Below are 13,556 nucleotides of genomic sequence, written 5' to 3'. Positions count from 1 at the left end.
AAACAAATGCTTGCAAATTATTCATGGTGGTAAATTCTTGACAAATGGTGACTGGAACATGGGACATCAATGCTCGAAGGGAATGGAACAGTCAAAGAATCTTGATTCAGCTGGTTGGTACTATTGATCTAATCAACAAGCAGGTAACAATTGGATTCAAGATAGGCTTGATAGGTTCTATGCAAACTCTCACCATACCACTTTTTCTTTGTGTCGCACGTGCTCAATTTTCATCAATTCTTCTATTACTAGATATGATCATTTACTAGTTTCCACCCAATTGATAAATGGTTCTGATATCCACACAGAAAAGCTTTCCTCTGTAATGTCCCCACTTTGAAATAGGATTTAATAATATATAATAATAATAAAATTAAAATAAAAAAGAATAAAAAAACATTTAAATTAAATATCATTAAAATTTAACTAAGTTAATGAATAGTCAAAAGGCATAAAATGGAAAGTTGTGACTCCCTCAAACATGAGATATAAAAGGAGAAGAGAACCTCATTTGAGAGAGAGGAGAGGGAGCAGATGATGTCCTTTTTGGACGGATATTCAAGATACAATCAGGTGATGGTAGAATATGAAGATAGATTAAAGACAACCTTCACCACCAAGTGGAGTACGTTTGCAAACAGAAGGATGCCATTTGGCTTAATCAATGCTGGGGCTACGCTCTAGAGAGCTATGGACATTGTGTTGCCAGGAATAATCATTATGTTATGTTGTTATATTATGTTTATGTTGTCATCGGTAATAATGAGTTATGGCGGTCAGTTAGTTAGCCGACAAGTAGGGAGTTGGAGTCACGACAGTTGTGTCGCACCCCTTCGGGTATTATATATTGTGTACCTTTTCTTCGAAGTAGGATCATGTTAGTCGTGTCAGCTGTAATGTTATAAGCACTTATTGTACATGGACTGTGGAATTAATACAGAGGCTGGTTATTTAATATATTTCCATTATGTTATGTGCATTTACTTTCTGCATTTAACCGTTTACCCAAGAGGGCAAACATTTGGCGCCGTACAGTAGCACCACCGTGCGGTGGCAACACTGTGCAGTGGGACCATCGTGCGGTGGCAACACCGACGATGGAACCACCGTGCGGTGGAACCATCGTACGGTGGAACCATCCTACGGTGGAACCATCGTACGGTGGAACCACCGTGCGGTGGAACCATCGTACGGTGGCAACACCAACGGTGGAACCATCGTATGGTAGCACGTCCACCACCATGCGGTGGAAACCACCGCTGTCGCGGAGCACGAAGACATAAACGCAGCCCCCGCACAAACAAACACAGTCGTACGGTGGAGGGTGTTGACCGCATGGGAAGGTGGCTGCACGATCGGAGGTGCCAGTGCTGTTGTTGACCGTACAGGGAGGTTGTATGGCCGGGATGCCATCGGGGACATTACAGTGCCAACAACAAAAAAAAAAGAAAAAAAAAAACGACGACAACCAAATTTAAAATGATTCGCTGGAGTTTGAAGCCAGGACACTGGAAATTCAAAGTGGAAAAGAAGGGTTTTTGGCATCTTAAAATATCACAGAAATGTTGTGCGCCATGGACTTTCGTATGGTTCTGAGAGTTGTAAATTGGTGTTGGCGGCGGGGGCGCTGCCCCTCGACCCCGCCTTGTACTGCGACAGGGAGCGCACCTGGGGCGCTACCCCAAGACCCCGCGAGGGGTGCTGCCCCTCGACCCCGTTGGGGTGCTGCCCCAAACCCCGCGAGGGGCGCTACCCCTCGACCCCGCTGGGGGCGTTGCCCCCAGACCCCCAGTTAATTTTTGAGCTACAGAATACCACAGGAAGTGTTGTGGTTGTCCATACTGTGAGAAAGAAGCCTGCAGCTAAGCATTGGCAGGGAAGCCATAAGCCGTAGAGGGAGATGGATTTGGAGGTTGGGAACAAACAGAGTTTGAGGGAAGGCATTGCAGGTCCGCGCAGTTGTATGACACCAGGGAGTTATTCAGTTTAGTTTTTAGCCTTTGGGGAGTGTGATGGAGGATTTGAGGTGTCTCCTAGCATTTGTGCCAGCGGATTGTGGCCACCTCCAGGCATGACTGGTACGCTTTGAGGAACTCGAAGTATGTCTCGGCTGGACGTGAGGTTGCCTTGGTGGATGCACAGAGGGCTCGGGAGGAGCTGACCACCAGGTTGGAGGCAATAGTCGCGTGAGACTTAGTTCAGCGTACCTAGGAGTTGGATGCCGGGAGAGCAGCACGAGTGGCTATCGAGGACAAATTGGCTAGGGAGACAGTATCATTTGAGTAGCAATTGGTGGAAGGTGAGACTGAAAAACGTGTTTTGCAGACAAGTTTGGGTTAGGCACAAGAGGACTGTGATGGCAAAGGAAGCAATATTGGTGAAATCCGCACTTGAGCATCGGATGGTAGCAGAAAAGGGTTTTCAGGCGAGGACGCAGCAAGTGTATAATATCCAGGCCCGACTGGCGTCAGTAGTTCCTGCTGTTCATCTCTATTTTGTATTAAGTCATCAGAGTCGACTTCTTTTCTTGGGGGGGATGATGTTGCCGGGAATAATCATTATGTTATGTTGTTATATTATGTTTATGTTGTCGTCGGTAATAATGAGTTATGGCGGTCAATTAGTTAGCCGACAGGTAGGGAGTTGGAGTCGCGACGGTTGTGTCGAACCCCTTCGGGTATTATATATTGTGTACCTTTTCTTCGAAGTAGGATCATGTTAGTCGTGTCAGATGTAATGTTATAAGCACTTATTGTACATGGACTGTGGAATTTGTACAGAGGCTGGTTATTTAATATATTTCCATTATGTTCTGTGCATTTACTTTTTGCATTTAACCGTTTACCCGAGAGGGCAAACACATTGCATTTCAAGATTTGATTGGAAAATGCATCATTATTTACATGGATGACATTACAATTTTCTCAAGGAAAAGAGAAGATCACATTGAAGATTTGAGAAAAGTATTTCAAAGATGCAAAAAGTACGGGATATCAACACAAAGCCTTATCTCTCCACACAAAGCCTTATCTCTCCACTCTTCTTTCTAACTGGGACCAAATTGGCGACCCATGTCGAGTGTCGCACAGGAAAGATAATCCTTGCTGATAACAATTTCTTCACTTCTTGATATATGAGAGGCTCCAGCAAAGGGTTCATTGGCCTCTGTCTCTGCCTAAATGGCTTACTATCTGGTTTCAAGGGAATAGTATGTGTAATGATTGATGTATCATATGTCTTCAAATCATCATATCCCCATGCAATCACATCAGGAAAATCTCTCATGTTCTTCAATATGCCTTCCCTTTCACTAGGTGTGCATGCTTTCCCTATGAATACATTCTTAACTTCTTTGTCATTTTCCAAATTCACCGTTTCATAGGCACTTCCACTTGAGTCATGCAATCTTTCAATCTTCATTTTATCTCTATCAAATATTCTTTCTAGCTCTATCATTCCCTTAGGAATGAAGTTTGTCTTCAAATCTAGGATACCATCTGAATCATATTCTGCTTCTTCGGCTTCCTCTTCATCAACAACCTGACTCAAGAAAATATCTGTATTCGTCAGAAAATCCAATATATGCTTATCGTCTTCAAAAACTTGGAAATTGGTGACATTATCTGGTACGGATGGAACTAATGCGAGCTCCACTGTAAACTTCTTTAATCCTTCCATGGCAATGGGTGCCAAGGAACTGGCAGCCTGTGCAAGTGCATTTGCCACTTGATTTTGTGATCTGTATATTGACTTGATATTGAAGGCATTAAAGATTTTGATGAGATCCCATATCCTGTTGCAGTACTTTGTCAATCTTTTGTCGTGGCAAACATATTGCTTTCGCACTTGTCTTACTACAATCTCTGAATCTCCAAACACATGTAAAATCTTCACTTTCCTTAGAATGGCTAACAACAATCCATGAACTAAGGATTTATACTCAACAACATTGTTCATACATGGAAATTGTAATCTATGGGAGGCCAAATAAGTTTCCCCTGAGGGACTGATTAATTCAAATCCAGCTCCCGATCCCTTCTTTGACTTTGAACCATCAAATCTCAATGTCCAAACTTGATCTTCGTCATGTATTTCTTCTTTAACTTTATCTATAGTTTTTTCATCTGGCCTAGGAGAGGCCTCTCTAATTTCTTCCAGTGTCAGAATTTCAGGAATTCTTCTGTGTATTTGATTCAAAGCTACCTTGCACATTGCGCAAGAGAATTCAAAATGAGCAGCATTGTGAATTCGGCACCAATTAGGCAACAATAAATCTTGAATGCGGGCACGGTCGCCTAACTCAACTCCCTGCTGGATATTCTTGAATACAAATCCTCTGAAACTTTCAAACATATCAATTTCCTCATCTGTATCATGATCACTTTCTATTACAACTTCCGTGGAATTCACAATCTCATGATCTTCTTCTATCTTTTCAACTGGGTTTTGAAGCGTCAAAACCTCTGCAACTTTTGGTCTGTAATTTCCCAAATCCATTTCTAGGAAAAGAATTTCATTGTTTTCCCCATATTCTGTTATCATCAATCTTAATCTTGGGGTACTATCTATCTTGATCTGGTTTGGTACACCTCTCCATGGCAGCCACATGTGAGAGAAATCGGTCGAAAAGTAACCATTCAATCTCCTTGACCAATCTCGACTCAGAAGCATGCCATATCCATCTAGAATGTCTACAACCGATATATCTATGAAGTGCTAGACTCTTGGATCCGCAACTAAATGCATATGAATATTGTTCAACTCTCCAATCACAGGTACCTCTGTCTTATCTAATTGTGTAACTCTTTTACTAGTCTGTATGGGAATGAGACCCAATTTCTTGCATATAGCCTTTGGCATTACATTACTTGAAGCTCCAGAATCTACCAGACAATTATGCAAAAGCTTGCCAAAAATCCTTACTGAAAGCAAGAAAGGGGTTGGCTCATCTTGATAATTCACTGTTGGCTTATCCCTATGGACTTGCAAGCTTTCTTCTTTTTTCGCACTTTCTTTGGAAACTTCATCATTTTTAACCGTGCTTTCAACAGAAGCAATCTCACTCTTAGGAAGGATTTCACCCTTGGTAGGATTTTCAGTCATAACTAGTGAATCCTTAACTCTCTTTACATTATCTCTTGTGAGAAAAGCTTTGCCTTCTAGCATATCTTCTTTCTTTGGCACATTTGCCATCTTTACTAATTCTTCTTTGTTGGGCATATTAGATGAATCTTGAACTATACATGCCTCTTCTGATGATTGTTGAATATCTAGTTCATTCTGAACCACATTTATGCTTGCTTAAGGAGCATTTGATCCTCTCTGAATGTTGGAACTGGTTTGATTTGTAGCTCTCCGGACAATATTCTCATTTAGTCCATTCATTAATGTCTCTCTGATATCAGGTATCTTCATTAGTTCGAACAATGGTAGGCTTACCTTGACTTTCTTGAATTCTTCTAATACACACAGACTCAACCGCTTCAACTACTCTCTTGGAGGGGGAATGTTCTTCTGTCTATACTCAAGTGAATCTTGTGGATAGCTTGGTGTATTGCTAGCGCTTGGATTTGGTGGCGTAGCAAAATTGTTCGGAGGAACAGAGGTAGTTAAAGGCTCTTGATTCCTCTAATCCCTCTGATAAACTCTTGGTCCAGTGTTTCCTGATGACTGATGAAACACTTCTTTAATTCCTTCAACTAAAACATTGTTATTCAATGGTGGGAAATAGTAATCTGAATCTTCAATAGGTCCATTGGCTGAAGCAGGTGGGAACTAAGAGTTAGGCAGAACCATGGTTCCATTCGCCAACTCTGGAGGAAATCTCCCACTTTGATCGCACATTAAACTTTCTTCATAAACTGGAGGAAACATGAAATCCTCAATGATCAACGCTTGGTCATATCTTGTAGTGGGGACGATTTCATATCTCGTTGTTGGAGTGCTTTCGTATGCTTCATTATTTTGCACCTCCTGCTGGAAAATATCAGAAGCAACCTTGAATTCGGGGCAATGCAGTTCTGAATGCTGACTAGTGTTGTGTAATCTACACCAATTTGATAAGGTGGCCTCCACAAGGAAGACCCTGTCAATCGGTCGACTTTCCGAAGCAGGCGGATTGTCCAGAGGTGACGACACATTTCCATTATTGGGTGCAATATTCCACATTCTCTTCTGATAGTTCTGATTATTGCCACGATATCCTTGGTTATTCTAATTGTTGTTATGATAATTCTGATTGTTACTTTGGTAACCTTGATTGTTTTTTTGATTACCACCTTGATAATTTCTATGTATACTGTAGAGTTGATTGTTCTAGTTCCTCAAATGAGTGACTTTTGTAGATAACTTCTTTACTTGGTCTATTAACTCTTTCATTTCTTCTTTCTCCTCTTGTGTCCTTGTGGAAATCACAGCATTTTGCAGCTACACTAGATGCGTCTGTAGAGCTTAACAAATGGGTGCTCCAGGATGGAGTACCAATTGATTTGATGGTTGAGCAACTAGATACATCGGTTGTGGAATTTGATTCATTATTGGCTTATGATGCACCAAATCTTGATTTAAATTCTGAATTTGATTTGCGGCTGCGGGTGACCTCAAATTGAGCAAAGGTCCACTAAGATTCTGACGTAATATTTTACTAACTTCTATCGCCTTCGCATATGCTTCGTTCAAAGTTGTTGGAGAGGGATGAGTTCACACAAACATGGCTGTAAGTGATTCTAAAGCATGATAATATATCTCTCGAGCATCTGGAATGAGATAAGGAGTCTGCAACCCTGTGTAAGCTTTCTGGAATCGGTTGTTGAATGAATTGATAGGTTCATTCTCTTGTCTTTTACATTCAACAAACTGTCTATGCTACTCTGCTGGGGAAATTTGGATTCCATACTTTCCAATGAATGTCTCTTTTAATTCCTCCCATGAGGTGATGGATCCTGTAGGTAAATGGATTAACCAATGATACGCTTCTTCTCCCAAGGAATAGGAAAAGAGTCTGCAAGCAATATCTCCATACTCAATCGGTCTATTTCTTAAAAGGTCTTCAAACATCTTGATGTGCTCTTCCATTGTCCGACTCGAGTCACTAGCATTGTACTTCGAACAGAAATTCTCCGGATTCTTTGGCATCTCATGAATGTCATTGAAAGCGAGTGGTGACGGATTGGTGACCAACCAAGTAGCACCTTTCGAGGGTGGTCCTTGATTCTGGGCCATCTCTCGGTCTTCTTGTTGAAACTGTTGAGCTTCCTCTTGATTCGGGTCTGGAGGATCAGGAAAAGTATTGTCTTCTCTCAGCACGTCCCCTGGATTAAATAATCTATCTCTATCTTCTATATCTGAACTCGGTGAAGTCTCTCGCCTTCCAAATCTAGATCTATGAGGAGTCCTCAACTCAATATGTCTTCGATCTCCAAGAGTGGATCTTAGAGTTCTCTGAAGTCTCTCGGGTGAAAAGGAATTGATGTGATCCAGCGTGATCTATCTAGGATCAATCTAGACTTGTTGTAATGTTTGAGCAAGTAAATTTCTTTCAATCTGCTCCTCAATTTGTTCGTCAATTCGTTCAGCTATCTCTTCTTCTTCGTCCAAGATAAGAGAAACTCCGATGTACTGTGGTGCACTTGTTTTCACTTCTCAGGCAAAGTAGTTCAAACTAGATATAATCTTTCTTTCGTCTCCCAAGTTCGGTTGCTTGAACTCAAGTTCGTCCAATTCAAGCTCATTCGTTCTATCAGGATCAGGCAGCACCATTGTATTTCATACTAACTTGAAATCTTCAACAGGTTCAATTTCTTCCAGGCTGATTGGTAGACTGGTTCTCATGATCAACTGCTCCAGGAACAATGATAATCAGAGGCAAGTTTCCCAACTGCTCTTCTTTGTCTATCACTTTTCTCACTTGTCTGAATTCAACGTGACTACTTTGGTTTCTCCAAGGAAGAGTGTTGAATTGTTAAATGATATCTCTTTGTTCACCTTGGATAAGTTCTTCTTCAGGCAACACCATTCCGGAACATAATCTTCAAATATGATTGCAAATCAGGCCCTCCTAGCGCCAAAAGAATGTTGATGTGTTTTCTATGCACAAAACATCTCAAAATAAAATACGGAAGGTAATCTACCCTCTCTTGAACAAAATCACCTCAGATGCTAAGAATGAGATCAACTAAAATGATTCCAAGGTTTCTACATGTCAGGTCTTGACGAGTGGGTAACTCAATGGTCGATGTGAATTGTTGTGTTCACTTGGGTACTTATGCAAATGTTTAGATTATCATGAATGATGCAGAATAGGTGTGCTGACAACTTAAGATTTATCAATATGGCTCTGGATTTTACTTCTTATTAAAAAATAGGCAAAAGGAATGGGGTTCAGGAAATCTATTCTAATCCTAGGAATGTAGGAAATGATGAACGGATTTAGTGGAATCAAACCAGGCAAGGTCTCACAATCAGGTATTGACACAAGCTTAGTGCAATCATCTAAGGTATACTTAAATATTTTCAAACTATCACCATCAAACATTGACACCATCCAAGTTGAGGCTTGTCAAGGGACGCATAATAGTTGAAGTTAAGCTTACTTAAATTCCAGTTGACCACACAAGACGCACTTACCAGCGGCAAGAGGCTAGTGGTATGGACTAAGGATTCCACACAAATAAATTCAACAAATCTTTCACTCAATCTAACATACATGAAAAATAAATTCTAACTAAAATTCTAATCTAACTTGGAGGAATTGAGAACCATGAATGCAAATACAACACTTGAAGAGCAAAATCACCAACAATTGAACAATGATTATGATTCAAATAGCTGCAACATATACCAACAATTCTACAAAAACTCTCCCTTACAAATGAGAGACAAGGAGGTATATATAGAGTCTCATACAAAATGGATGGCCCAGATTGATCTAAGATCAACGACCAAGATCATGCCAACAAAAACCTAGAATTGCCCTAATTAGGGTTTACATCAAAAATGGTGCCACCAACATATGGCCCAATCAAAAGATACCTAATCATCAAATAGGGAATCTTCTAGAAGATTCCTCCGTGCATCTCTCTCTCCTAGCATACTCCAAGAATCTAGCCAATACTGAATCTAACCACTCCATGGAAATGCTAGGCAATGTATCTTGTTGTAAATCAATCACGTCCAGTGAATCCGAGCAAGCATCCAAAGTGTTCTCCCAATCTGGCATAAGCTTCTGCGAACCATGAACATGAATCAACAAAGAGACCAAGTCATCCATCTGACTTTTCTTCAAAGAGTCGAACTGGCAAAAATACATGAATTTCATCTTCTCTCTTAATTCAGCTAAGTGTAAACAATGGGATGACAACAAAGGTTAGCAAAAAATGTTGTGTCAATTGTCACCTTCTACGCCATTAGCATACCCAATGGCTTGATACCATACTGATCAACACCTACCATGTGAAATGTTGGTGGCCACAGAATTGATTTCTTGAGGCACTTCTAGGTATCTTCTAGTAGTACGTTTACTTATGAGCCTCCATCAATGATGATATTTGTCAAGTTCTTCCCCATGATTTCCATTTGAATGACAATCAACTTTCTTCCAATGTTTGCAATCAGTAGAATTGGATCAATGACTTGTTCACCTTCAGGGGGCGGCACCACTATCATGTTCTTGCTTGGGCATTCTTGTCACTAAATTTGGTTGTCACTAACTATATTTAAGATTGCCACTCTCAATTGCAGCAATTTTTGGAGGTTTGTCACTTTGATAGGTACAATTGTCTAGAGCATCTACCATACGATGTTCTTCTCCGACTCCAACTACAAGGCATTTGATACTTCAATGGAAGGTTTCCTTTTGTTGGTCATCGCTTGTTTTACTTCTTCATTGGCCTCTCAGAGTCTTTCTTTCTCCATGCAACGGTCTAAATACATTGCCTTCTTTGTTTGTGCTCTCGTAATTGCCAAAGCCTCCTTGTCTTGCTCCTTCATGTCCAACATGTTGATACCTTTTCATTTCAGGCAGTAGGTGTCCTAATGATTGCTTGATCCACACCATTTGCACAATATTCCTCCTTTATTTTGGTTAATTTCGAATTCTCTACTGAAGTGACCCCATTCACTACATTTTGGGCAATGGATCAACAATCTCCTTTTAGAATAGTACTAGATTATGCTTCTTGGCCCACTATCATTGTACCAATTGTTAGTACCTCTTTTGTTGCGGTACGTACTAGGAGATACACTATTATTATTATTTTGTTGTTTAGGTGTGGTTGGAGGGGTTGATTGTTCCCCTTGTGTTAAGAGAACTTGTGTTCTTGTTTTTAGATTGTATGAGCATTCCTTAATGGAATGTCCCAGTACCTAACAAATGTCACAAAATAATTTTTCAAGCAATTATTTTTAGTATGACCTAATTTATAGTTAGTGCACAAAATTTCTTTGGTTTCTTTTAAGATTTCTTTCTTGGCCTTCAATTCTTTCATCATCCTCATCATGTCCCAGTGTAGGTGAAAGATCCCCAATCCAAATTTCACCCAATCTGATCCAAATTAGGAGGTTTAGTGCAATGTTTATTTGCTGATAAGTCTTTGGCCAGCATATGTTTGGATGGGGTTTAAATGGTTTTTTGTTTTTGTTTTAATTGGTTTTGAAGTTTAAGCAAGATTCTTGAATATTATGTAAAAGAGATTGCTGATTTAACATTACAAAATGCATAACACAGCAGGAAGATAATCAAGAACTTTCATTTTTGCTTAAAAGAACCATGAACATACCATTAACATGTGCTCATAGGTCTGATGTAAAATTCCAGCCAATAAAATTAGTCAAAATTGCTGCAGAAAATCTCGTGTGCAGCTCTTTTGTTGATGATTTATAGCTTCGGTCAGAGTAATCTCATAAATCATATGTATAAGTAATGCTGATTATATCATCACTATGATTAATGATTTGTTGATATCAATATATACATATTAATATATGTAATAATAATAAGTGTTCTTATTATTATTATACATATGAATATTTATATATACATAATTTATGATTGAATTAATAAATCATTAATCATGCTGTTGATAAATCATTAAGATTAAATTCATGTTAAATCGATAAGTAATATCGATCACATTGTTTATACCAAATTGAATATGAGCACCGTATCTATATGATCATAAGTATCAATTATATTGATCAAATGGAATGATCAATATAGATCGATTCTCCACATTAAATAGTTTGATATCATTTACCGCTGTGTATATCGACTATAGTCAATCTCCTTACCAAAACGATTATGTGAATTGTTACCTGCAGATAACAATAATAACCAACGATTATGAGAATCGTTAACTGTTGTTAAACGATAACAAACGATTATGAGAATTGTTCCCTTGCAAATCGGTTAATTGTATCAGTATGATTGAGAGGCATTTCAATGAAGAGACATGTCTCCACGTACGTGGAGGCATGTCTATTCATCGACATGTCTCCACGTACATAGAAGCATGTCTAGTCATTGGCATGCCTATACCGTGAGATATACATTATGATGGAGTTCAATTCTAATAGGTAAGTACAGAAATCGAAAGTGCAAGCCATTAGACATCGATCTCCTTCATTTGCAGTCCTGCAAATACTTTATGAATTAAGTTGTGTTCTCTTCATATAAGCAGCAACCTGCACATAGAGTTCATTGTCATATAGTTTAGTTGTGAACCAAGTTTTAGAAATAAATTAAAACTAATCCCATATCTAATCTGATCCAAACTTTAATATCTTTCAGCATCAACTTTCAACACTCTGCAGAAGCACGAGCATCTTTCATAAATTCAACAAATCATTTTTTTTTTAAACATTTTGGGTAAGAATGAAGTCTGTTTGTTTGCCTGAAGCTGTCATCTATATAAGTAAGCTATTATCAACAAGGATACCAATTGAAGATAAATTTGAAATGCAGGATCGACCAGGAAGCAAAATCACCTGAGTAGCACAATATGAACCTCCTCCCCAATTTTCAAAACCCGTGGTTATCAAGGAGACACCAATCAATATGATGCAAGTCCCTGTCACAGTAGGTGGAAATATACGTCGCAGAATTCTTGCAGGACAAAAGGAAGCTGCAACTTGTAGCCAACAACAGACAAGAATCTGTCCTCAAGGATGTTAGTCTAACAAATTGAGTACAACAAGACAAAGGATATTACCTCTTCAAAGAAAGCAACATGATTTTCTAGCTTGAGACAGTAAAAAGAAATGATCTAAGAGTAGATGCATTAAAGGTTGGTGATCCAATATACGGTAAGCCATTAAAGAGTTCAATAATGGAGATATCAATACCACCCTTATTGTCTTTACAAAATAAGTATATTAATACAACTGGTCCAATAATATGTATTAACACCTGGCTGATTAAGTAATGAGTGTCTCATATACCTATAATAGGTCTAATATTAGTGAAAGATGTCTTACATTAGAAGCTATAATTATTCTTCAATACCAAATACATCTTTATACTCACAGTGCCAAGGATGTGACCATAGGCATCTTCACCGGATAGGCATTCTCCTTCAAGTTGTTGGTTACATGCTTTGCATGATCCGTTTACAGAACAAGATATGCCATTACATGTACATGCAGTTAGCACTGAGACTACCTGATTAACTGTCAAATCCCAAGTAATCCATCATTAAAAAATTATGGTTCAACGGAAAAACTGTGAAATAAGAAAACTATCAAGTAACAATATAAACAAGAGTCATTCATCCTGATCATTCTATATCTATATGCATTATTAATTTCTTTAGGCAATTTAATTAATGATCTATACATTCTTATGTTGATGCTATTGAATACATGATGTTGATCCATGTAGAGCACTATTCATTCGTGTTCAAGCTAATTCTGTTTTTCGTTGAATGTTTTAATATCTTCTTCTTTTTCTTCTATTTGATGTATTTGACCTCTTTTGCATTGATGGTCATGCCTCCATGGTTCTTTGCACTTGAAACATAGATTCTTCCTCCTTAGGTCTTCTCTTTTTTCTAGGCCGTCTTTGGTTTTCCACCCATGTCCAGGTCTCCATATTTCTTTGCAGAAGTGGCATGGTCTTCCTTCCTCCTTATAATCTTCATCTCTACGAGGGTTCTTTGGATATGCCTTGGATGCTGTATATTTTGGTTTTTCTCTTGGGTAGTTGATTTCAACCTTAATGGCTCTTTGTATTGCCTCACCCAAACTTTGGGGATCCAAGGGGTTCACTATTTTCTTAATTAACTCCTTGAGTCCTTCCACAAATTAATAGGTGAGTCTTCCTTGGGAGAGTTTAGGGACCATAAGTACTAATTTCTGAAATTCATTGGCATAAACTTCTGCAGTTCCCTGTTGGCAAAGTAGAGTTAATTCTTTGAAGTACCATTTCGGGTGCCTTCAATCAAATCTCTTGATGAGCCTTTGAGTGAATTCGGTATGATGTTTTGATGACCTCGAGTGATAAGGCCATGATGCCACCAATCATGTGCTATCCTGGCTAGATGAAGTGTACAAAACTTGATGGC

At 39.0% G+C, this 13,556-nt stretch overlaps 1 protein-coding gene across 2 annotated transcripts in view; it reads right to left on the bottom strand.

The window, feature by feature from the left end:
- LOC131064116 (uric acid-xanthine permease) overlaps nt 1-13,556 on the bottom strand; it is a 307,219-nt gene that overhangs the window by 162,341 nt on the left and 131,322 nt on the right. For both annotated transcript variants that reach the window (XM_057998146.2, XM_057998145.2), the window contains exons 5-6: nt 12,521-12,663; nt 11,983-12,150 (exon numbers count right to left, since the gene is read on the bottom strand). In XM_057998146.2, the coding sequence (XP_057854129.2) occupies nt 11,983-12,150; nt 12,521-12,663 (311 nt within the window). The remainder of the gene's footprint in view (nt 1-11,982; nt 12,151-12,520; nt 12,664-13,556) is intronic.

This window comes from Cryptomeria japonica, chromosome 5 (genome assembly GCF_030272615.1).
Source record: "Cryptomeria japonica chromosome 5, Sugi_1.0, whole genome shotgun sequence".
Lineage (NCBI taxonomy): Eukaryota > Viridiplantae > Streptophyta > Pinopsida > Cupressales > Cupressaceae > Cryptomeria > Cryptomeria japonica.
The sequence above is the reverse complement of the archived record's forward strand: the minus strand, read 5'-3'. Positions and strand labels throughout refer to the sequence as shown.